Source organism: Micromys minutus (assembly GCF_963924665.1).
Source record: "Micromys minutus genome assembly, chromosome: 1".
Taxonomy (NCBI): domain Eukaryota; kingdom Metazoa; phylum Chordata; class Mammalia; order Rodentia; family Muridae; genus Micromys; species Micromys minutus.
Genome location: NC_137969.1, coordinates 145,162,467 through 145,188,708, shown reverse-complemented (window position 1 = coordinate 145,188,708; position 26,242 = coordinate 145,162,467). Strand labels below are relative to the sequence as shown.

The following is a 26,242-nucleotide window of genomic DNA, read 5'->3' as shown; positions in this document are numbered from 1 at the left end:
AAATGGGACCTCATGAAACTGCAAAGCTTCTGTAAGACTAAGGACACTGTCAAGAAGACAAAACAGCAGCCAACAGATTGAAAAAAGATTTTTACCAATCCTACATCTGATAGAGGGCTAGTATCCAATATATACAAAGAATTCAAGAAATTAGACTACAGAAAATCAAATAATCCTATTTAAAAATGGGGTACAGAGCTAAACAAAGAATTCTCAACCAAGGAATACTGAATGGCTGTGAAGCACCTAAAGAAATGCTCAACATCCCTACTCATCAGGGAAATGCAAATCAAAACAACCATGAGATTCCACCTCACAGGAGTCAGAATGGGAGAGGAGGCCTTTGATTCAGTGAAGGTGTGTTTTCCCTGTGTAGGGGAATGCCACGGCACTGAGATAAAGAGGGTGACTGGGAGAGGGAATACCTTCATGAAAGCAAGTGGAGGGGTAAGGGGGATGGGACTGGGGGGAAAGGAAATAACATCTGAAATGTAAATACAGAGAATATCCAATAAAATAATGAAAGAGTTTATACCCTAGATTTCTTCTGTTACCTATAGCATATAAATTATTGTAACTTATTATTAATTTGGTTCTATATCTTGAATTGAGCTAGTGTGATATAATCTAAGACTTTTGTCCTAGCTGGGTTTCTACTGCCCTTATAAATTACTATGACCAAAGTAACTGAGAAGGAAAGAATTTATTTCATCTTAAAATTGTAGTCCAGCATGAACATAAGCCAATGAACCTTGTACTGGCTGGTTTTGTGTCAATTTGACACAAGCTGGAATTATCACAGAGAAAGAAGCCTCAGTTGAGGAAATGCCTCCATGAGATCCAGCTGTAAGGCATTTTCTCAACTAGTGATCAAGGGGGGAGGGCCCAGCCCATTGTGGGTGGTGCCATCCCTGGGCTAGTAGACCTGGGTTCTATAAGAAAGTAGGCTAAGCAAGCCAGGGGAAGCAAGCTAGTAAGTGACATCCCTCCATGGCCTCTGCATCAGCTCCTGCTTCCTGACCTGCTTGGGTTCCAGTCCTGACTTCCTCTGGTGATGAACAGCGATATGGAAGTGTAAGCTGAATAAACCCTTTCCTCCCCAACTTGTTTCTTGATCATGATGTTTGTGCAGGAATAAAAACCCTGACTAACACAAACCTGAAAACAGGAACTGAAGCAGAGGCTATGCTTTCTTATACCCCAGGATTACCTACCAAGGGATGGACCACCTACAGTGGCAATCACAAGAAGCAGGAATCACACCAGTCACTCACATTCTTGCTCTTAGGCCAATTTGTGGAGACATTTTCTCAATTAAGTTCACTCTTCCTGGCTATGTCTAGAACTGCATCAACTTGACAAAACCAACCAAGGCAACCACCAATTTAAAAAAGTCACAGCCCTAAGGTGTACTTCCAAATTTTAATGGTTTATTTTTATTTCATGGGCATAGATATTTTCTCTGCATGTATGTGTGAGCACCACATGTGTGCAGTGCCTGCAAAGGCCAAAAGAGGATGTAAGATCCCGTGGGGCTAGAGTTACAGAAGGCTATAAGCCATCATTTAGGGTTGAGAAGAAGTCTGAAATCCTCTGGAAGAGCAACCAGTGTTCTTAACCACTGAGCCATCTCTCTAGTCCCAGCACTTCTATGCTTTAATGCAGTGCCTTCAAACTAGCTAAGTAATAGTACACAAAGCTCTTAGTAATATAGTAAGATAAACTTATTAAAAACTATTATATTAATCATATTTAAAGTCATAAATCAAAATTACACCCATAAGAAAATTTTATCTAGCTGGGCATGGTGGTGCATAAGAGGCAGAAGCAGGCAGATCTGTGAGTTCTAGGGCAGCCAGGTCTATGTAGAAGATGCTGCCTCAATAAAACAAAACAATATATATTATACATATAGGCAAAAGCATGGGAGAAACCATCTTGTTGATTTGGTTTACTTATATCATAGCTGAGTTGATCTCTTTAATCATAGTTTAGGTATTCTATGTAACTTTCTCGAATCTGTAAAAATCAGTGATCCCTACTATAAGTAGGAAAAAAGTGCTCTATTGTTACAGCAAAGACAAGCCTGAAACAGAAGAGCAGAACAGGAGAATGACTGCATGTTCTAGGCCAGGCTGGTCTACAAAATGAGTTCCAGCAAGGACCACATTACAGGGCTCTATCTCAAAAGCCAAGTACCCGACTACCCCCAGAAAGAGAAGAGGAGCTATTCCAACTAAAATACACAGAGTGATCTTTACAACTGTGACTCAACAGTGAAGCACTTATGCCTGTTTTAAATGCTTATCTGAACTTTCTACCAACCAGTTATGTAAGTTATGTAATTCATAAGTTCTAGTTAGAAAGTAGTATTTGCCACAATTTACTCAATTGGAAAATCTACGGAGGGTGTAAAGCAAGGAAGTGCAGCACGAGAGAACACTGCTCTTCCGTTAACTAGGTCACAGCACAAGGGACAACGTCCAGCCTCAGGTATTTGACTCTGAGGAAAGAGAAGCAACATTACCTCCAAGGCTGCATGAGGATGAGGTAAGGTACTGGACATGAGAGGACTCTGCACTCTTTAAGGCTCTACACAAATACTAGAGAACAATTACAGAAACAACAGTTCTTGATCTGTAACATCTCAAAGAAACAGTCCGATAAAAGTCAGGGCTGTGGCTGTTCTCAACTCAAGCAAGTGGCAACTCTTATTTTAAATCTACTTTAGATAATATTTCATTCATTCTAAAAAGCATTTAAAAATATTAAACAAAATAAAAGGAAACTTGGTTATTTTAATTATGAAGAAAAGAAATACTGTTTCAAGTTACCAGAAGTTAAGGAAACTGCCAGAGGATAAGTATAAACAGAAGTCAGTGTAAACAGTCAGTGACTGAGGCACAGCAGTGTTCATGGCACTTTAAAGGGACAACATCAATATATATGTATTCTCTGAACTGAGAGCTTTCCAGCTCACTCATGAATAGGTATGTATTCATACATATATATACATATGCAAGTTTTACTTATAATTAAAATTTTGTTTTCCAAGAATTATACACAAAACAAATTTGAATAAATGGAGCTACCAGAAGAATTTTGATTTTATTAAAAGTTACACTAAAATAGCTTCATGGTGTGGATAACAAATTAAGTATTGCTTTTTAATTACAGATTCTGACACTGTAATGAAAGCAGTGTCAGCCTTTTTAGCAGCCAGTAGAAACAGCATTTGACAGTGTCCTTTTACATTACCAGGTCTATGTCTACAGCATCATGAATATGAAAATGCAAACTTTTACCTTCAACATCATCTGAAAAGGTGGACAAAAATAAATAAATAGAAAGTAGGTGACAGAGCATTCAGTATCTGTGTGAGCACAGGAACCGGCCAAACAAGCAGCACAGCTCAGAAAATGAGATTCTGTCACTAGGTCAGACAGGTGAGGCTTGTCCACCACACTTGGCTATGTATTAAATATACATGCTATATATTTAAGACTATCAGACATTTATCACTAAAGGGGTATAAAACATTCCAAAAGGAAGAAACTCTTAAGTAGTTTTTGGATCACTGGAAAATCACCTCATGATGAAGCATTTAACAAGATACTGATAATACAACTCAAGAACACATTTTTAAGTATCTAGTTTTTAAACATTTATTCACATTAACTGAAGTTTCAGAAGAAAAAGACCCTAGAAAAATTATTCTATTACCATTTATTCTTATTCAAAAGCTGTTTTCCTATGTTATCAAAAGCCTTTTGAATGATGAATTAGAAATAAAGAGAAGAGGTAGGCTCCTGGCACCTGCCTATAATCCTGGTACCCAGGGAGCCAAAGGACACAGACTGGGCTGCAAGGCCAGCTTGGGCTATGTGCTGAGTTCATGCCTGAACTACTCAGTGAAACCCTGTCTCAAATATGCAAGTAAATAAGACATAAAAATCCCAAATACACACAAGACTGCACTCCAACTGCCTAAGATATAAGAAGCAAAAGTTTTAAAACCATTTTTAAATAAGTGTGTTGTGTGGATGGGCATGGTTTGGCATGCCTTTATTCCCAGAACTTGGGAGGCAGAGGCAGGTAAATCTGCATTTGAAGTCAACCTGGTCTACAAAGCAAATTCCAGGATAGCCAGGGTGACGTAGAGAGATCCTAGCTCAAACAACAACAAAAAGGTGTGTTTTTAATTTCTTCATCTGAAAAACAGCCAGGAGAAGTAAATATCTTTCTCTTCAAGCATATTCTTGGCTACATGTTTAAGTTCTTTTTTCCGTGAATAATAAATTATGTTTACTAAATACATTTACCCCTTAGAAATTAATAAACTTCTAAGTGAGATATCACAAAGCTATAAAATCTTAAGAAAACATATATTCAAATCTATGGGAGTCTGTGGGGTTAACATGCACACACTTTTCCGCTTAACTTAATACAATATGTGCAAGGTCAATACTTATTTACAATTTCTATTCTGTTGTAGGTTGGCATAAGTCAAAATTACAAAACACAAGCAAGTCTGCTCTTTTCTGTCAAGTAAGGGAAACCTCACTGATGTCTTACTGTAAGTAGCAGTTGGCTATGTGGAATATTCTCAACGGCACTGTGCAATGTTACTGAGCATCTCTTTACAGGATATACAACAAAGGCTCAGACATTCAATCAAGCCTTTCACCAAGTAACAAAGTAAAGGGCAAGCTGCCTCGCTTTCTCTAAGTATCCAAGTGTGCTGACATGAAAAGGAAAGGAGGACAAAACAAAGGAAGAGCGCATTTCAAATACATCTCCACTATTTATATCATATATGAATGTCTTCATATTGACAACAGAAAAAAACTCCATAAATTTTACAAATTGTTGCTCTTTATATATTAACCTGGTCTTACCCTCCACCCCCAAGGCCTACATATTAGAAGACACATCCCCTAACTCCCTTCCCTGGCATATGGGTAGTAACACATACAAAGACACTCAGCACTGCCTAATACCTACACTGCCTGATTACAGCCCAGAGGGAAAGTGTAAGAAGGAAGGATCTTCTGGGTACAGCCTAGTCTACAGTTAGTTCTAGGACAGCCAGAGCCACCTAACAAAAACCAAAAACCAGAAAAAAAAAAAAAAAAAAAAAAAAAGAAAGAAAGAAAGAAAGAAAAGAAAAAAAGGGGGGAGGGAAGGAGGGAGAGACACAGAAACAGAGACAGACAGAAGATCTGGGGTTAGTGAGTAAGGGTGAAGGAGAATCTACTAAAACACACTTCATTTGAAAAGGTCAGGATATATAATGCCTCGTAAGTTCATTAAAAAGTAAAAGTGTAAAAAGAAAGACTATAGGTGAAGCATGTGGGTGTGTCTACAGAGGGAGGGGACTGAACTTAGACTAGTCCAGACCACATGCTGAGCAACCATCCTAGAGACACCACTCAGGAGTAAATAAAATAGCTCTTTACCGTGTCAATTCAGAGAGCAACTTAGGAAAACACCACACAATGAGCAAGTTTATAAAATTAACTCAACCTCAAGGCAAAATTGGCATAACCTAGCTAATGTCTATAGAGAAATATAGTAAGGTAACTGGAAACTTACCCACTTCTTCTTCTTCATCATTAGATATTATATTATAGAGTGTGTCCAAAGCATATGCTATTATTTCAGAATCCGAACTGGAAAACAGAATGTATTATACTTACACACTGCTGGCTAGAGTTTAAACTGTTATGGACATTTTTAAGCAGTTCTTTCCTAAGACCAATAAGGTATTCATTTTTTCCTAGAAACTTAATCTAAGAAAATATTAGTAAAACCAGGAAGCAGCTCATTCATAAGCCAGAAGGAGGGTGGCTGGCTATGAGTTCCAGACTAGCCTGGACTATTCAGTGAGTTTCAGACCAGGTGTGGCTACAGAATGAGACCTTTATCCTCCTCCTCTTCCTCCTCCTACTCCTGCTCCCTCCTCCTCTTCCTCCTCATCCTAATCATCATCCTAACAATAACAATAATAAATTAAATTAAAATAAGAGACTATGCAAAGATTTATTTAGAATTATAAAAATTAAGACTGCACTTGACTGTCTAATTAAAAAATAGAACACATAAGACAGCAATAAAATATTTTTAAAAGAAAATATAATAGCAATCATAATTAAATACTAATAAAGTATCAAGTAGAAAAAACTAAATTAAAAAATGGAAAGACAAGGGGCTGAAGAGATCGCTTAGCAGTTAAAGTCACTCTGGCTGTTTTTAATTCTCAGTACCCATATGGTAGCTCTCAATTATCTGTAATTCCAGTCCCAGGGGATCTGATGCTCTTCTGACTTCCATGGTTACCAAGTGTGCCCATGGTGCACAGATTCATGCAGACCAAACACCCACATTCACAAACAATAAAATAAAAAGTTTAAAAATAAGGAAGAATTTATTCTATGTAGCAAAACATATATATGTATTATTTATGTGTATGTGTGCATGTATGCTTTTTAAACATTATATATTTATAAAAATAAGCCAAACTTTAAAACTAGCAAACAGAAGAGTCAGTAACTATATGTTCATGTATACACACACACACACACACACACACACACACACACACACAGAGTGTGTGTGTGCAGGTAGTTTACCTTTTCTATATTTCATTTTCTCAAGAAATTCTTGTGGTAAAAATGTGCAATTTATATAATCAAGAAACACACAATCTTGTACTTGCTGACAGATTTCAAAACCTATCTGATTTTCCCTCTCATGGAGGATGACAGAGCATCCAGAGAAACAGCAATGTCATAATGGTCCCAGAGTCAGCATACTGTAAGGACAACGAAAACAAGGTCGACAACCCCAGGGGCTGTCAGAGCATGGGAGACTGAGTCAAGTGGGCTTTTACACAAATTATTCAGTTTTGTTTCTGGAAATTTTGAAACAGGTCTTATAAGAAATGATTGAGATCCGGGGGCGCGTCGAGGAGTTTTTTTGGTTGGGGGTGGGGTGGCCTGTGCCTACAGAGACATGAGGCTGAGCTGGATCCTGACAATACTGTCCATTTGCCTGAGTGCCCTGGCCACAGCCACGGGGGCCGAAGGCAAACGGAAGTTGCAGATTGGATCATTGTCCCATCAAGTCTAGAAAGGGAGATGTCTTACACATGCACTACACGGGAAAGCTAGAAGATGGGACGGAGTTTGACAGCAGCCTACCACAAAACCAGCCCTTTGTCTTCTCCCTTGGCACTGGCCAGGTCATCAAGAGCTGGGACCAGGGGCTGCTGGGGATGTGTGAAGGGGAAAAGCGGAAGCTGGTGATCCCATCCGAACTAGGGTATGGAGAGCGGGGAGCCCCCCCCAAAGATCCCAGGTGGAGCAACCCTGGTGTTTGAGGTGGAGCTGCTCAAGATTGAGAGACGTTCAGAACTGTAGCAGCGGGCTGCTGAGGGGTAGGAGGCCCCTGTCAGACTGTTTAAAACAAAACAAACAAAAATCCTTTAAACCCCCCCCCCAAAAAAAGAAATGATTGAGAAACCCAAACTATCAGAGACCTTCTTTAACACAATCAAGACACCCACAAGAAATCACAACTCAGGGGCAGGACATTCGGATAGGGCCTGCAGTTAATCTTAAGGGTTTCAACATGACACAAAGCTCCTGTCACTGCAGCACCTGTGAAGGGGAATGTTCTCCCTCTCAGGTGAGAAAGGCAACAGTAGTACCCCTTGTACCTTCATTCAACACTGAACTAGAAGCTGCAGCTACAAACATACACAGGCAAACTGGTGCTGAGGAGACAGCTCAGTCAGAAGAACACTTCCTACTTAAGCACAAAAGCTTGAGTCTGAATGCCAGCACCCAAATCAAACAGCTGCACGGGTCATTTCAGTCCATACAGTAGGAAACAGAGGGGTCAAGGACACCATGAGAACATGGCCCACAGAATCAACTAAGCAAGGCTCATAAAGATTGAAGCAACAAACATGGAACCTGCGTAGGTCTGAGGCAGGTCCTGGACATAGTCCTTAAAGGTGTTCTTGTGGGACTCCTAACAGTGGGGACTTGGGGGATCTTGGTCATTTATGCCTACATTTGGGACCCTGTCCTCCTACCGAGTGACGGTGTCCATCCTTGATGCGAGGGTTGTGCCTAGTTATGCCTGCACTGCTTCTGCCAAGATCAGCTGATGTCTTTGAGAGGTAGAGTGTATCTTAGACACTGAGACTGCTGGAGCTGGTGAGCAAACTGAGTATAAAATACAGCTCAACTTACAAAATCAAATGATTAGAAAGAAAACAATTTTATTTAAATAATTCTACTGATAAGAATAAATAAAATACTTGGAACAGGATTTCCTAAAAAGATTTGTACTTGAAAAGTTCAAAATGGCCAGGTAGAGGTGGAACAGGAAGGAGGCAGAAGCAGGCGGATCTCTGAGCTTGAAGCCAACCTCGTCTACAGTGAGTTCTAAGGCTATAGAGAGAAGCCCTGTCTCAAAAATCAAAATAAAACAAAACAAAAAACCAAACCAATAAACTAAAAACAAACAAGGAGGGAAGGGAAGGGGAGGGGAGGGGAGGCAAAGGAAGGGAAGGAAGGAGAAGTGAGGGGAAGAGAGGGGAAGAGAGGGGAAGGGAGGGAAGAGAGGGGAGGAGAGGGGAAGGGAGGGAAGAGAGGGGAGGAGAGGGGAAGGGAGGGAGGGGAAGGGAAAGGAAGGGAGGGGAAAGGAAGGGAGGGAGGGGAAGGGAGATGGTTCAGTGGTTAATAACACTGCACTGGTCTTCCAGAGGTCCTGAGTCCAATTCTCAACAAACACATGGTGGCTCACAACCACTGCAATGGAACTGATGCTCCTTCTAGTTTGTCTGAGGAAAGCAACAATGTGCTCAAATACATAAATAAAATCTTAAAAAAAGAAAAGAGAGAGGGAGATAGGAAGGAAAATACAAAATACTTATCATACTACCCTATCATTCTTTGGGCCTTCCAGAAGTCAACAACAGTGGGTCAAGTATGTCTCATGTTAAAATTTGGGGCCTCCTTTTTTCACTTCCCTATCCTGCCTTTAAGGACCCAGGTAGTCACGCTGGGTCCACCTAGACAATCTGTATAATTTCCTCTCATCCTGTAGCATAATTACATATAGCAAAGTTCCTTGAACTATGTAAGGTGACGTCCCCATGTTTGGCCAATAAGGAATGCAGGGATCTGGTGGTTATTGCTCTACCTACTCTAGATTACACACAGAAGCTGTTTGAAGAGTAGTTACTGCAGGCTACACTGAGGAAGAAAAGGCAAGCACTAACTAGGAGGTGCTGGACTATACTCAAAAGTGGATATGAAATACATGGGAAGGTGCTGCCTAGATCTTTAAAAAGCTTATTTTCTTTGCATAAGAAATCTGATTTTGGCATGTGACATATGCCTATAAGCTTAGCACTTAGAAGGTAGAGGCAGGCAGATCTCTGGATTTGGGGCTAGCCTGGTCTATAGAGCAAGGTACAAGACAGCCAGAGTTACATAGAAAAATCCTGTCTCAGAATAGATGACAAAAAAACAAGAAGTCTGATTTTGGACTTTATAATACACTGAACTACTGAAATACACAAGTCTGATTTTGGATTTTATAGTACACTGGACTACTGAAATACACAAACGAGGCAAATTAAAAAGAGATCAGAGACAAAAAACAAAACAAAAACAAAACAAAACAAAAAAAGTTTAAAGGTAGTGGTAGTTTCAGATAATGCCTAAAGCTCTCTGATATAGCTCTCAGAGGGGGAACCTAGTGAGCCACCCCTTAAATTGAGGCATGTCTGATGACTGATATTTAAGAGTCTACTGGCTTGGTCCTTGCTCCTTCAGATCACAGGGTGCTCAAGCAGGCTTAAAGACAGCAAGATGCTGACGCCTCTAACTAGCACACAGGACTGAGTCACCTCACAGTCAGACCGTCCAGCACTAGTCAAGCTTTTAGCTGACTCAAGCCTCTTAGGTTTCCTGACCTAAGCCACCCCTCAACCCTAGCACTGAAACTGTGATGCAATAAACTACATCTTTGGTCACTAAAATTTAAAGTACTTTTTCATATAACAGCGAAAGCCAGAAAAATGACCCAGGCGATGGACATACTGAGTGACAGAATGAAGGCAAGAGGGCTGAAAATATGAGCACTGTTTGTCTTTTGCCTAGAGGGATGAATTCAGCAGAAATCTTCTAGTTTATGACTCAATGGAAGGATACTATTGATTGGGATAAATTCCAAAGAAAAGATAGTTAAAGTGGGCAAGGGCAAAGACGGGTCAGGAGCAGGAGGACTAGGACCAGCTGAGCTCCTGATCTCTACCTGTTTCCTTCCTGTAGCAAGCTGCATGCTGAGCTTTTATCTGGGTGCCAGGCCCTTGTGCTTGTACAGAAACACTTGTCTCCCCACCCCGATTCTGAATTTGAGGTCTATATGTGATCTCAGCGGAACAGAAATGTGTGACAAGCAACTAAAGCTTGACATATTTTATCAGAGGCAAGACAGAAAAACTATCTATGAACAGGTGATTAAAACAAAAAAATACAGATAAAACCAAAGACAAAACAGACCAAGTTAAAAACAGGCTGAGATCCTTCTCTCTAAAGACACCCCAAATTTAGCATCAGACTCTCATTTGTGCATTTAGGATCCTAAGGGGAAAGGTCAACTTACCTACATACTGTAACGTATTTTTTGTTATATATACATTTACCTAATACAAATCAAAATATTAAGTCATTTCAATTAAGTTACATCATCACCACTTTTTTTCCAAGATAAGATGACCCTAGAACTTGCTCAGAAGCCAAAGATGACCTTAGCCAGGTGGTAGAGGAAGGCACGTCTCTGTGAGTTTGAGGCCAGCCTTGCCTACAGAGTAAGTTCTAGGACAGCCAAAGCAACATAAGAAACCCTGCCTCAGAAACAGACGGACGGATGGACAAACACACAGCACTGAGAACCTTTAAACACTGACAGTCCTGGCTCACTTTTCAAGTGCTTTGATTACATGTGTGCACTACCGAGTCTGGTTCTCTATTCCATTTATATGTCCAAACTAACGCTTGGCACACTGGTTTGTATCCAGTAATAACTAAGAACAAAAAATGCTCTGTAGACTTATGTTACCATCTTCTGGAACAATGACGATTACTCTAACACGAAATAAAACACAAAAAGCTGGAAAGGAAAATCAATATGTGAAACTTACCGATCTGTTTGTAAAACATGAATAAGATGTTCCATGGCTTGGATTCCCACTTCCAAGCGGTATTTCTGCATAGAAAAGAAAGTGTTACTACAGAAACCAATGGCCGACCAAAAAACCAGAAACAACCAAAACACAAAACAAAACAGTAATTTGGCTGGAGAGACGGCTCGGCGGTTAGGAGTACCGGCTGCTCTTCCAGACGTCCTGAGTTCAATTCCCAACAACCACAAAGCAGCTCACGACTGTCTGTAACTCCACTGCTTCTTCTGGCCTGTGCAAGCACAATGCATGCAAGTGTGCACATACAGACAAAACACCCATATAGGGAAGCAAGGGATTTCTCACAGAAGCAGTTTTTAGTGTTACAAACCTTAGATAGTGATTTAAGAGCACGCACAGCATTTCTTCGGTCATCCAGTAAAGTAGATGAAGCTACACGGTCACAGAGCTTCTGAATCTACCAATGAAAAATAAAACAGCATTATAAGAAAAGAAAGAAGCAATCTTGCACTCACAAATTTTACCATTTAATTTTGAAGAAAAATCAGCAAATGGGATATTGAAGAAGTGGTTGTTTGGGCTGGAGAGATGGCTCAGTGGTTAGAGCACTGACTGTTCTTCCAGAGGTCCTGAGTCCAATTTCCAGCCACCACATGGTGACTCACAACCATCCTTAATGGGATCTGATGCCCTCTTCTGGTGTGTCTGAGACAGTGACAGTTTCTATTCATTTAGGTAGTATTATTGAATTACAGAAATCTTTTTACCCCATTAAAGACTTGAGAAATGGGAAGAGGCAAATGAGAAGCCAACTCATGAAGTCAAAGCAGTTGAGAAATTAGAGAAAACACTTAGGACAGAGGTCAGTAACTGCTTACCAGGGTACTCAGCTGAGAAGTCAGGTTAGGCAGGTAGGTTATGGTCCAACTTATGCATCTTGCTACCTTCAAAATACAACTATGCACTGGGCTAAGGAAATTCAAGATGTGTATAAAATGTTTTAAGTTTTAAAAAGTTTCATTTTATATAATTTTTATTCTATCATGAGTGTTCTGCCTCCATGCATGTCTGAGCACCACTTGCTGACCTGGCACCCACAGAGACCAGAAGTGGACATCACATCCACTGGAACTTGAGTTAGACAGCATGAGCCATCATATAGGTGCTGGAAATCAAACCTCGGTCCTCTGGAAGAAGTACTCTTAACTCCCAAACCATCTTTCCAGCTTCCAATTTTAAAGTTATAAGTGTCTCAAAATCTTTAAAGACAGATATTTCTATTTTAAAATTACTGACAGGAACTAAAATTGAAATTGAATTGAAATTCAAATTGAACTTAAAAATTAACATCAGAGTATTAGATACAACAGAGTGATGTTGGGTAAATGTCCACCAAATGAGGAACTGAGACATATTTGATGGACGCCATAGAGTTCTATTCAAAAGAATCAGCTGTACTGACATAAAGAGTACCACACGATAAAAGTGGGCAACAGAAAACATCACTATATTTATTTAGTATGTGTGCATGTGTGTAGATGTACATGTGTCCAGATAGGTAGGGGTGTCTGTGTGTGTGTGTATGACAGAATCAGGAAGGGAGAGGGAGAAAGGAGGAGGGAGGACAGGGACAGGGACAGAGACAGGGAAAAGAAGGTTTCCTCAGTGGTTAAGAGCACTGACTGGGGCTGGAGAGATGGCTCAGTGGTTAAGAGCACGGACTGCTCTTCCAGAGGTCCTGAGTTCAATTCCCAGCAACCACATGGTGGCTCACAACCATCTGTAATGAGACCTGAAGCCCTCTTCTGGGGTGTCTGAGGACAGCGACAGTGTGCCCGCATTCATAAAATAAAATCTTAAAAAAAAAATAATTAAAAAAAAAGAGAGAGAAGAGAGAACCACTCTTGTTTCTATTCCACCCTGTAGGTCTGAGGAATTGAACTCAGGTCTTCAGGCCTGGTGGCAAGTGTCTTTACCAATGAAACCATCCTGCCTACCTGCAAATGTCTATTTTTTAAATTGTACTGAAGAATTAGATTCTCAATATGACAAAAATCCCATCTAAAACCCAAATACTTTAAAAAAATTTATATTGAAGGGCTACAGATCTGTTAGAAGAAAGCAGAACAGACAAACCCTGTAACCTTCAAATAATAAAAGAATTTTCAGATGTATATTAAGAGAACTCACTACTTTTATTATTTAAGACACAGTTCAGAGAATAAAAATGGTTAAGGTCTAGACTTGGTGAAAACATCTGATAAAGAAATAGTCTTAAAACGACTTTTTTTTAGCTTAATATTTTATTAAAAATTGATAATAAGACCAGGTGTGGTGGCTCATGTCTTTAATCCCAGTACTTGAAAAGTAGACACAGGAAAAGATCTTCATGAGTTTGGTGCCAGCTGATCTACATAGAATGTTCTGGGCTATACAGTGAGATCCTATTTCAAAAAACAAAACAAAACAAACAAAACTTGCTGTGGACTCCTTAATAAGTTACTTTGACAATTCCATAAACGAGGTTTCAGTGTATCATTACACTTTTTGTGTCTGAATAGTATTTAAATACAGTGTTTTCCAAATTCTATTCCTGTTCCCTGCAGATCACACTTTCTCTAATTCCTAAGTGCCCTGCAGTGTGCGGGGGTTCGTAGGAGCCAGGACTCAGGGCACTTCTCTACACTTCACATAAGCATGGTTCTCCAAGCCAAGTGTATCTTCTTATTCATTCTAGCTACTCACACTTAGAAATCACTTCTACCTTAAAATATAGCTACCATGTTCATAACACCAGTGTTTGGGAGTGTTTGTTCTGTTTCTGTGTTACTTGAGACCCGAGCAAGCTCGTATTTGAGCACACAGCTATGCAATTCCTACTTTTGCTGTTGGAAAGCATGTCACCTCTGACAATACTCAGGGTGCCTGAGGTGCCTTAGTGATGTTCCTGGAAGGAAAAGTGGCGCAGCAACTCTCTACAGACAACTACAGCCAAACGAAACAAAATGTATTGCCTATGCCCAAATCCTACAAGGTCTGTTTTTGTTCAAACACAGGCCTACACTTTTCATTTCTGTAGCATTAAATTGCTTTATTTCTATCTAGAACTTGTCATCTTAGACTATCATTCCCAGTGTTTCTCGCTGCTATGTAACTGTGCTCAGATGCATGTCCTTTCAGTTATGATAAGTCTGTGTATAAAGACTGTCCACACAGAACACTTTCTAAGACTCCCTGAAAACATGGCATCAAGTGTGACCACATTCTGACCAAAAGATAACTCCAAGGTCATGTTCTTAAATGGAACTTTGTGTTCCTCACTCCTCTTCCAACTTGTCTCAGCCTGGAATATGAACTTGATGGTACTAAACAATCTTCACTAGTTCAAATTAGTATAGTGCTGTTAGTGACAGCAAGTACCACTCATGGGTCTAAGGAGCAAAGTCCCCTGCTGCCTACCAGCTTGAACTATTACTAGACTAAGAGAAACTTCTTTCTCCTTTAAATCTGTCTACTAGCTCTCCCGACAACAGCTGAACCAATGCCCTCAAATAATAAACTCATTTTACAGTTAACAAACCTAAAACCTAAACTCTTGGAAAGCACATCCTTAGCAGGTAGATTCAATCCTTAGTGCAAGGACACACACACATACACTCCTCTCTCTCTCTCTCTCTCTCTCTCTCTCTCTCTCTCTCTCTCACACACACACACACACACACACACTCTCACACACAAAACCTGGTCTTGAAAAAATATTTTGTAAAATGTTTTTGGCAAACCATCATTTTTACTAATTGGTGATTTAAAAAATCTTCAGTACTACTATTACATATTTTAAAAAGCAAATCTCAAAGTAATTGTTTCTTTTTGAAACTATAACCCTTTGTATATAATATATATAAGGAAAAAAAGGTTATTTTCGGTGATGAGAAATGAAATAAGTCAATTGTAGACTATACATTGATTTTTATTATTCCAAAACTTATTTTTGTTCCAATAACCTTTTCAATAACCTAAGAGGAAAAAAAAGAAAAAAAAAAAAAAAAACAAAAAAAAACAAAGAAATCTCTATGTAAGGTCCTGCTTTTATTTTAGCACATTTGCTCTAAGACTCACCACGTCTATTCCTCTACTTTATTCCTACTATTCCTCTGCTTTACCCGTACAACTGTTGCTGCTGTGTTAGTTATAGTCCAGCAAGTCACCATGGACACAAAACTCGTGGGCCCTTACGTACTCTTCTGAAGGGAAACACAAGGTTAGCTTCCTGTAAGCTGATAGTCAGATTTTTGTCATGCCAATCAATAGAACTGATTTTTACACCTGTTTTTAGCCAGGTGTAGGACACATCTTAATCCTAGGACTCAGAAGGAAAGGCGGGTGAACCTCGGTTAAATAGTGAGACCTTGTTTGAAAGAAAAATTGAAACTAAAGTCTCTCAAACCAAAAATAACCCCTTTATTTTATGTATATTTCTCTTTAAAGACGCCTCATTTAATGAGTATCCTTATTCATGGATAATGAACTCAAGGCCAACTGCCCTTCATCCTGAACGGAATCCTATAACTCAGTTTTCTAAAGATGTTCTCTCTCCTTCCTGTGCCTAGGAAAAGCACAACTGGGGGCTGTCACAACAAATACAAACATGCAAAAAATGTAATATTACGTAATTCAGAGAGACTTTGTTTACACTGAAAAGTAGAGACAGGGTTAGGTGGTTCTCCTCAACCTCAGCTGGATGTGGAAACTGGGAGTCGGCTTCACTGCTCTGCACTGCCCTCACCTGAGCAGGAATGCACGGCAGGTATTGATTTAGGGGCTGCAAATATGTCCTAGTGAAATTGCAAATTAGGGAACTGATAAGGATGTACCTTAAGTACAGTTCTGAGTACACTTCCTTATCTACAATGTAGAAGGATCTAAACAAGATGCACTCTTAGATACTTAACATTTAAAATTTGAATACAAGAAAAATATTCTATTTTAACCTAAGGAATAATAGCATACTTAGTATTTGAAAGTTATCTGACTTGCACATGAAATGTTGTTAGCTTTTGAAAATTAAAAAATTTCATATGGAAGTCTATATTTCTATCTTTTCTTGAAAACACTAGCTTGATGGTGCACCATGTTTATGCAATGTAACAGTTTTAAATTATTTTATTTATTTGTGTGTGTGTGTGTGTGTGTGTGTGTGTGTGTACATTTGCATGCACGTGCTATGGTGTGCACGTGGAAATCAGAGAACAATTTGTAGGAAGTAGTTCTCATTCCCTCATTCAGGTCTTGGGAATTGAACTCAGACAATCAGGCTTAGTGGCAAATATCTCACTGGTCCAGAACAAATACATTTTAAAACCACTCACTATGCCTTTATTTTATGTGCTAGAGTGTTTTACCTGCATGTATTATGTATTATGTATATGCTTGGTGCCCTCAGAGGCCAGAATCCTCTATTGGACTCCTCAAAGTGAAGAGTTCTGAGCTACTGTGTGGGTGGTGGGAACCATCCCAGGTTCACTGTAAGAGAAACAAATACTCTTAGCCACTGAGTTACCTCTCCGGGCCCACATTTTATTTACTGCTACTGAATGTGCAAGTGTTAGCCAGAGAACAACTTGCAAGAGTCAGTCCTCTCTTTCCACCATGTGGAGACCCACTAGTATTAACTGTATCAGTAGAATAACAATACTAACCAACATCTAAGCTAAATCCCAACTTGAGGGATTATATGCCAATCTGTATTAGTATTGGTAAAACAGAGTATGATGGATAGTTTTACACCAAGTTGACACAAACTAAAGTTATTTGAGAGGAAGGCACCTCAATTAAGAAAATGCCTCCATAAGACTGGGTTGTAGGCAAGCATTTTCTTAATTAGTGATTGATGGAGGACCCAGCCCACTGTCGTCCTGGCTTCTATAAAAAAGTAGGCTGAGCAAGCCACAGGAGCAAGCAAGTAACCAGGACCCATTCATGGCCTCTGCATCAGCTTCCATCTCTAGGTTCCTGCCCTGCTTGGGTTCCTGCTCTGACTTCCTGTGGTGATGGACTAGATGTGGAATTGTAAGCCAAATAAACCCTTTCCTCCAGGCTTGCTTTGGTCATGGTGTTCATTGTAGCAATAGAACCCTTAACTACTCAGTGCAGACATATGGCAAATGCAGCATTTACCACATGAAAGATGGATTTTAAAGTGCTTCCTATTTTAAAATTTATTTAGCCAGGCTGTGGTGACCCATACATTTAACCCCAGCACTTGGGAGTCAGAGGCCAGCCTGGACTACAGAGCAAGTTCCAGGAAAGTCATGGCTACACAGAGAAACCTTGAAATTCCCAAAATGTATTTAATCTTTATGATGTCCGGATGAGACTGTCACCATTCTACAGCCACCTTTTAGAGACAAAGGCATAGGCACAGTAACTAAGAAACACAGAACATGGCTCAGTGGGGTGAGAGAAAAGCAAAGTTTGCCCACTACCTAAAACTGGCTCCCCAGGGCCTATACTCAGGACACTTCAAATGTTGCTGAGTGCCTGTGACATCCTGGATAGGTCCCCATGGCTTCATCTCAGGCTTCTAGGCTCTCTTCTGCCCTGCCTGCTTCACTGATGTGCCCACCTTGAATGAAGGTTTGTGACCCTCACACAAAATAACAAAACACTATACAAAGACAATACTACCAAAAAAGAGTTCTGAAGGGAAAAACTTTTTGAGTAAAATTTAAACCAGATTTATACTTAATTAGTAACATGTTCACCTTTGGAAAGAGAATTATAAATGCAGAGGATAGCCAAAAAGAACTTAATGCTTACTGGTATTGGTTGTACATGAAAACACAGACACACAACCAAGATGTGGTGACACACATCTGTAATCCCAGCTACCCAGGATGCTGAGGCAGGAGGTTTATGAGTCAAGACCAGCCTGGGCTACAGCCTAGGATCTATCTCAAAAATAGAGCCAAAAAAAAAAAAAAAAAAAAAAAAAAGTCTCATCAATAAAGCATTTGAATCACCATGAAATCCCCAAAATAAAAGTCTCATCAACAGAATATTTGAGTCACCATAATCCACATGGGTGGCTATCAGAATGCCTTTGTGTTAATTGCCATCAGCAAGTAAAACATGAAATAAAGAGCCCTTCGAACAACAGGCAAATTAGATATACACAGAACTGTGACTGGATGGTGTGCTTACTAAAACTAACATGGGAAACTAATAATGTCACTTATTAATGCACAAAGGAGAGCCCCCAAAAAACAACGGGAATAGATGGGAGTGGGACAGCAAACCCTCAAAGCCTGATGGCTTGGGTCTGACCTCTAAGCCAGAGAGAGAAAGAGAACTGACCCAGTTGCTTGTCCATGGCCCATAATAAAATAGTTAAAAAAACAAAAAACAGAAGACAAAAAACTATCAAAAGACAAAGAGGGGATTAGGGCCACACAAAAGTAGGATGAAGATGAACTTAAGTTTGTAAGACAGTGACATCACTGCAGGAGTTTCTGATCCTCACAGGAGTTTAACAGGCATAAAAAATGATGGAGAGAACAACAGTGAGATCTCTAGCTGTCCAAGGGGCAGAGATGACTCACGTTAGTAGAGCACCTGTTGCTCTTTGAGGTCCCAGGACCTACATCGTGACTCACAAACATTTGTACCTCCACTTTCAGGGGACCTGATACCCTCTTTTAGCCTCCCTGAACAAATATTCTCATACATACAAAGCTAAATAAGTAATATATTAAAAGTATTTCTTAAAAAGCCCTCTGTGTTCAATAATTAAGAGGGCTTTGTTCACCTACTACCAACTCCCCATAATGGTCTATCCTTGCTTTTTGAGAGTTTAAAACGTGGCTGTACCTTCCTAAAAAAGAACTCTCAAGGAAGACTCTTTTCAGTAGGATTGAAACAATTCATGTGAACCTACATTAACTCATAATGCATTAATAAAATAAACATGTCACTGCTAATCAATCAACTACAAGCAAGGACAAAGATTTGTTTCCAATGCAGCTCTGTAACTTTAAAGACAAGGGAAAAGCAAAAGTCAGTCTTTTGATAACCTCAACAACAACATAGTCCATTTTTGTTAAAATCACATGTGAATCTACCAAGGTTCTAACGACACTGCTTAATTTACTGCTCACAGTTTCCCCATGAAATGGACTATTCCTAAAAAGAACAACCTTTCAACAAGTCTATCATGAAATTTGTCTACCAAACAGCCTGTCATAAATACCAGGATCTTAAAATCTAACACTACAAGGGTTAGAGAAATGGCTCAGTGGTTAAGAGCACTAGATGCTCTTCCAGAGGACTTTATTTCAATTCCTAGCACATCAAAGTTCACGACTATCTGTAACTCGGATCCAGGGCATCTGATGTCCTCTTCTGGCCTCCACAGGCACCAGGCACACCCATGGAGCTGACAAAACACCCACAGACATATAAAAATAAATAATTTAAACAACAAAATCCCTAACACTACAGGGCTGGCAAGATGGCTCATAGATAAAGGTTCTTTCTGCCCAGTCTGATGGCCTGAGTGTTATCCCTGGAATCCACACAGGGTAGAAGCAGAACTATCCTGACAGGCTAGCACACAAGGGTACATGTGCCCTCATATCCAGATACCCAGGTAACATACACACATAAACAATAAATGTTTTTAAAAATCTAACACTGTAGAAGTTTCATACTAAAGATGATTAGTATTTTATATAAGAAATGTTTACAATACTTCTGTGGTATATAAACAAGCATAACTTCTCCATGATATTTGGACTAGCTAAACAGTCAGTATAGCATTTTTATATAGAATTTATGGGTTGAATGTGGTAGTTTATAATCCCAGCACCAGGGGGCTGGAGAGATGGCTCAGTGGGTAAGAACACTGGCTGTTCTTCCAGAGATCCTGAGTTCAATTCCCAGCAACCACATGGTGGCTCACAACCATCTGTAATGAGATCTGATGCCCTCTTCTGATGTGTCTGAGGACACTGCTACAGTGTACTCACCTATATAAAATAAATAATCCGAACACCAGGGCTGAGGCAGTTGAATTCTGAGTTCAAAGCCAGTCCAGGCTACAAAGAGAGCCTAGATTGCTGTGACCACCAGACAACCCTGTCTCAAAAAGAAGTGAGCAAACAGAAGCTTCTAGAAATGAGCTGGGTATCCTCTCCTAGGAGATGACCCAGTTCAAGATGTGATTACACCCCGAATCACAAGGTTTCAGGGTTTATTCTTTTAGTTATAGAACTGCTGATCATAGAGAACATTCTTTTAGTTATATAACTGCTGATCATAGAGAACTCTTGAAAAACAGAAATTAGATAAGCAATTATATACTTATCACAGTATAATAGATCTGCTAGGACAATTTTCCCCTAAGTACATTTCTCAGAGAAGTAGACACATGAAGCCCCCTGAAAAGGCATAGCCAGGTGTGTGTGTACACGCAGGGTCTAGACAAGAAAGAAAGAAAGAAAAAAAAAAAAAAAACTGGGAAAACAGCACCTTACCTATTCATCTCCATATAAGAGAGTTCTTCTGTTTTGTTGTGACCACCAGCCAGAAAACACAACTCCTTCATAACAAATTGTTTTCTAGGACATCCCAAAGAATATTATTTATATTTACAAGGTGGAACATCCTCTGGTAGGGTTAGGGCATGTAAACTTTAAGTGATTCTAGCTCCCCCCACCCCAAGGAGCACAAAGTAATTAACCTTCAAAATGGAATACGAGTCAAGAAGACATCTTTGCTTAGACATAAAAGTCATCAGAAGCAAATCACTCTCCTGGTTTTCTCTGCACTCCTATTGCAAGCCAAGTGAGAAAACATTCCAGTTAAGACACTGACCTAGTTCCTAGCATAGACAAAGCGGCAACTCCAAGAGGCATTTCAGAGCACACACATACTAACATAACATGTGCATCATCAAAATCTCTTTTCAGTCACTATGATAAGTGGGGCATGCTCACACCACAGTGCTCATGCAGAGTTCAGAGGACAGCTCTGTCAGCCTGGTTCTCTTCTTCTTCCTTTTTTGTGGGTCCTGGGTGGGGACTGAAGTTGTCAGGCTTGCATGGCAAGTGACAAACCTGCTGAGCCAATGGCCAGCCCTAAACTGTGATTGAAGGTTACATTCCTCCCTGAGCAATTTCAGTTAAAAAGCTGTTAGCCCTCCTGCTTTCTGAGCCAGTTTCTCCAGATCAACCCCACAGAAACACCTGTAGCAGAACAGGGCTTCTGCAGCTGTGGTCTGTTGGCCACTTCCGTGCCTCAGGATCTAACATGAAACAGAACTCCTACAACTTATCAAATAGACGCACATTTCTTATGGCCTTTTCAAGAACTATCTTTTAAAAACAGTACTATTTGAACAGAAGACATAAAACTAAAAAGACGTAAGCATTCACAAGCATGTGTGTAGCCTGTCAATGTGGAAGGGTTTCAATCCTCAGATAACAGTATCTTTCTCTACCTCAAGGGGGTGGGGTGGGGAGAAAAAATCATACTAAAAAGAACTAGATTTTAAAATACAAAGTGGGGCTGGAGAGATGGTCAGAGGTTAAGAGTACTGAATGGTCTTCCAGAGGTCCTGAGTTCTATTCCCAGCAACTATCTGGTGGCTCACAAACATCTGTTAATGGATCCGATGCTCTCTTCTGGTATGTCTGATGACAGGTACAATGTACTCATAAATTAAAAAAAAAAAAAAATCAACTTAAAATATTAATTGTACTGTGGGTGAAATTCTAGATTTAAGTGCCCCCCTTTTTCACAGACTTGCTAATGATCCTGTGATACAAATACAGATCTTTACTACTTGGCTGGTTTTGAGGAGTATCTTAATAAAAGTCCAAAGTGCCCCTCAGCTGAGGCTATGAAGGGTTAGAAACACACAGTCAGCAATATTACTCTTGTCACACACAGGAGATGCTAAACTGGGCTGGGGTGTAGCTTACTCAGGGAGGTTTAAGTCTAGCACTGAAACCACTCCGACCCACCCACCCACCCACCTGTCCTCCCTCCTACATTCCAATAAAGGAAGGAAAAAGTGAAGGTAGGAAAACAGCTAAAGCAATCCATACACGAGAAGAATCTCTGAGAAAAAGCCTGACACAGAGACCTCAGTTATTAACAACTGTGGGGGAATAAAATGGCATTGTCTACTACCTAATGTTTGTAAGTTGCTGACTGTAATATCTGTGGTTTATCTGAACTATAAATCTAATTATTTTTAAAAAATGTATGAAGGGGAATTGGAGATTTAGCTCAGTGAAATGTCAGTGAAGAAGTTTTTAAAGTGAATATATTATTAGTGGAAAAACATCTGAAATCCAACTGACTCTTGGAAAAAAGACACTTTAAAGGATGATATAATATACATACATACATACATACACACACACATACATTGATATATATATGTATAGTGTGTGTGTGTGTGTGTGCCATATTAATGGAAGAAAGAACAAGACACGTTCACCTAGTTATAAAGCAACGGTTGTTCTGTGAAGAAAGGTTGTTTGTAGTATACTGGGAAAAGTTAGGGATGCATACTAGAGTAGAACAGGTTGAATTCAGATAAAAGGCTTAAATGAAAAAGAAAGAATGCAGAACCATTCTGAAGACAATACCATTTAATTCTGCAGCAATGGCAGAAACCTCGTAGTAAATAACTATACAGTAAATGTTCAAAGCTCTGGCTAGTCACACATAGGCCAAATCAAGTGTCGACAATGAGAGCATCTAATAATGCACCATGCACTCCACTGAGGCTCTGTAAGTCCATGTCAGATAGTGGCCTAAGGGTCATAGCTGTACTTTCTGATACAATAAGGACTAACTTTGATCATACAGTAACTTAGTGAACTCAGTCTTCAAAAGAGAATACTGATTCAATTCTCAGTGCATGTGGAGTGACAAGGGCACCTCTTTTGTTTCTCTTTACATGTTCACCATGGTGACACTAGGGCATCTGTCTTAGTCAGGGTTTCTATTCCTGCACAAACATCATGACCAAGAAGCAAGTTGGGGAGGAAAGGGTTTATTCAGCTGACACTTCCACACTGCTGTTCATCACCAGAGGAAGTCAGGACTGGAACCCAAGCAGGTCAGGAAGCAGGAGCTGATGCAGAGCCCATGGAGGGATGTCACTTACTGGCTTGCTTCCCCTGGCTTGCTTAGCCTGCTTTCTTATAGAACCCAGGTCTACCAGCCCAGGGATGGCACCACCCACAATGGGCTGGACCCTCCCCCTTGATCACTAGTTGAGAAAATGCCTTACAGCTGGATCTCATGGAGGCATTTTCCCAACTGAGGCTCAGGCACAGCTCTGCAGTACCAAGTGCACAAGTTACTTTGCTGCAGATAAGGTGAGCGTAAAGAGGCATGACCTCTTGATGCTCCAGGAGCAGCCTTAGATTTCTCTAACTCTGAAGAACTCATCTCCTCTTTCACAGAGGTAAACATGACAAGGCCAAAGGGTAATCTCAGTCTAACCTACTGGGAGTCAAAACTATCCTTTCCTGAGCATCTACTAAGGGCCAAACCTTCTGTTTCTCACTCAAAAGACTCATTACAGCCATGGGAGCCAGCACATCTTTACAAAGTGTTAGCCTTCCATGATCTGTCCAAGACAATCAAGCTTGGAAGTCTGGATTCAAATCAATGTCTAATTTCAGAGCAAGCTCTTAATCTGACATACAAATATCAGACAAAATACAGAAAGGCTAAAGAGATGGGCTGTGACTACGGTAATCTAGAGTCCCAGGTTTTCTAGTAACAGCAGCCTTGTTGCCATGTGGGAAAGAACAAGGGAAAAGCCAGGTATTGGGGGAAGAAGAGATCTGATTTTCAAAAGCAATAGACTTGACAGCTTCCAGCTCAGTTCAGTGGCAGAATGCTTACTTGCCTTGCATGTAATCAGGCCCTGGACTTAGTCCTAGAAACCCCTCCATCTCCCCCAGTACTAACTACATTAGTAAACTGTACTAACTACACTGGTTAACATTATGTTAATTCCCAAAAGCGCATGCTAAGTACTGAAATACAGGGATCAGCAGTAACACCTAGGCTTAGCAGACCGCTCAGTTTCTTAGTTTCCGTCATGGTAAATTCTACCTCCAAGATTCTGGTCAAGTTTAATTCTCTCTTCATCAGCAAAGACTCCATCCTATCTTGCAGGGCATTTTATGACCCTTCTGAATCCACAAAACAGAGCTATTACAACTATCCAAAGTTTATCTTTAAAATGTCACACATGGTCTTTTTTTTCTGTATATCTAAATTTATTATTCTCAAGTGAGCCATCCACAGTAGTTTCCAATTGGCTCTGTAAACTTCACAGTAAGTGTATCCTAAACGTAAAATCAAATACTGGTTTTCCAAACACTGGTCTTAATAATTAAAAAAAAATTAACAAATCATGTCACCAATAGAGCAGAAGAGTCCCTAGAGTGGTTAGCGTGCAAAAGAAGTACTGCCACATGACACATTTGGGTGAACCTGAAAAGTAGGGTCTGAACCACCAACAAACCACCTAAGCAAACGCCCATTCTTACAGCTGATGGAGCAGGAACAGGTGGCATTGTGCCCCAAGAATATCGTTTTATTCTTAGCCACAAGCCTTCGCCAACAGCTGGGTTTTAACCTCCTTCCAGCCTTCCGGAGCCGGGCTTCAGCCCGCATCGAAGCCAGCCGGCCGACCGACAGGTTAAAGGGAAGGAGGGAGGGGCCGCGCGGTCCGTGGCCGTGCCGGGTCCCCGAAGCCCTCCTGTCACCACGGCCCGGGCTGCGCCGCCGCGTGGGGAGCTCGCGCGTCCGAGCAAGGAGAAGGAAGGTGAAGAGGGCGGCGTGGATGCCCCGTTCTCGCCCAGCCCGGCCCCAACCCGGCCCCGGCGCTGCGCTCACCGTCTCGGCTTCTGTGTGCTGGGGTCCGGCACTCTGACCCCCCATCACTCCGCGAAGGAAATTCATCTTGTCGCTCAGCCGCCGGCTTCACCAGCCCCTCTGCCAAAGGAAACACGACAGACCCCCGCCCCAGAAGGGCCTAGCCCCCGAACCGGCTCGCCTCGCTCCCCGGCCTCCGCCACCGCCGCCTCCTACTCAGCAGCCACTCAGACCCCCGGAGCCCGGAAACAGCCACCACCAGCAGCCGCGGTGCGCATGCGCGGGGACGTGGCGTTACGTGGCGGCTCGAAGGGCGAAGGGAAAAGGGGAGAGGAGGGAGCCTCGAACCGCAGGCCACGCCCACTAGCCCGGGGCTGCAGGCCACGCCCACCAGCAGGCTTCCCACCACAGGGGCACGCCCCCTCCTCCTCCTTGAGCCGCTTGCTGCTGCTGGTCGCGGTCACCCACGTGGTCGCAGCCCTGCCCAGTCCGCTCGGGAGGCTCTTATTAGACTGCGCGCTTCAGCTGGTAGGTGTTTTGTCACCGAGCGGGCCAGACCGCAAGCTGTCAAACCCGAGGGCTTATTTTGTTGAGTCGAAAGTGAAATTTTCCTTTGGCCAGCGTGACAGGTAAGGGGGAGAAGGTGTCCCTGTCTCCTGGGAGGATTCGTTTGGTTCTTTTGGTTAAGCGGTATGAGCGAGGTGGCCTTTTGATCTTCTCAAATTGCATTTCTACACAGGGCTTTGTTTGGTGGTAAAGGGGGTGCTAGAGACCCCCTCATTCCACTACCACTGGAGGGCGCGTTTCTAAGTTCTTGCTCCTTAATCCTGTTTAAAGGAATTCCTAGAGCTAAACACCAGGTTCTCCGCTCACTTTCAAGTGTGAGAAGGAACCCCCATTGAACACTGCGTTTATCTCTAATAAGATTAGAAATAAATTTATTCCAGAGTGTTATTTTGGTAAGAAAAGGCCCCTTATTTTCATTAACTCTTAATTCCTACATTTTCAATGGTTTTAACAAGCATAATGTCATATTTCCAAATCGGTATACTTATTCTTTCCAAATGAGGCTGCCAGGTACACAGGCTTCTGGAATAGTCTTGTAAA

The 26,242-nt window shown here is 41.0% G+C and overlaps 2 protein-coding genes and 1 pseudogene across 4 annotated transcripts in view; 2 read left to right on the top strand and 1 right to left on the bottom strand.

Annotated features, from left to right (window-relative positions):
* Window positions 1-25,516, bottom strand: part of USO1 (USO1 vesicle transport factor) — a 62,113-nt gene extending 36,597 nt beyond the window's left edge. Inside the window, exons 1-4 of one of the 2 annotated variants that reach the window (XM_080930381.1) lie at window positions 25,157-25,516; window positions 11,595-11,681; window positions 11,225-11,289; window positions 5,596-5,672 (exon numbers count right to left, since the gene is read on the bottom strand). In XM_080930381.1, the coding sequence (XP_080786507.1) occupies window positions 5,596-5,672; window positions 11,225-11,289; window positions 11,595-11,681; window positions 25,157-25,222 (295 nt within the window). In that variant the 5' untranslated portion in view covers window positions 25,223-25,516. The remainder of the gene's footprint in view (window positions 1-5,595; window positions 5,673-11,224; window positions 11,290-11,594; window positions 11,682-25,156) is intronic. The other variant, XM_080930380.1, reaches the window with a different exon arrangement.
* LOC308436634 (peptidyl-prolyl cis-trans isomerase FKBP2-like) lies at window positions 6,992-7,496 on the top strand (annotated as a pseudogene). Its single transcript has one exon. The product of its transcript is annotated as a peptidyl-prolyl cis-trans isomerase FKBP2-like (transcript).
* A 111-nt stretch (window positions 25,517-25,627) lies between the features above and the next one.
* G3BP2 (G3BP stress granule assembly factor 2) overlaps window positions 25,628-26,242 on the top strand; it is a 74,839-nt gene continuing 74,224 nt past the window's right edge. Inside the window, exon 1 of the mRNA XM_080930401.1 lies at window positions 25,628-25,764. The gene's annotated coding sequence lies outside the window, so the exon portion shown is untranslated. The remainder of the gene's footprint in view (window positions 25,765-26,242) is intronic.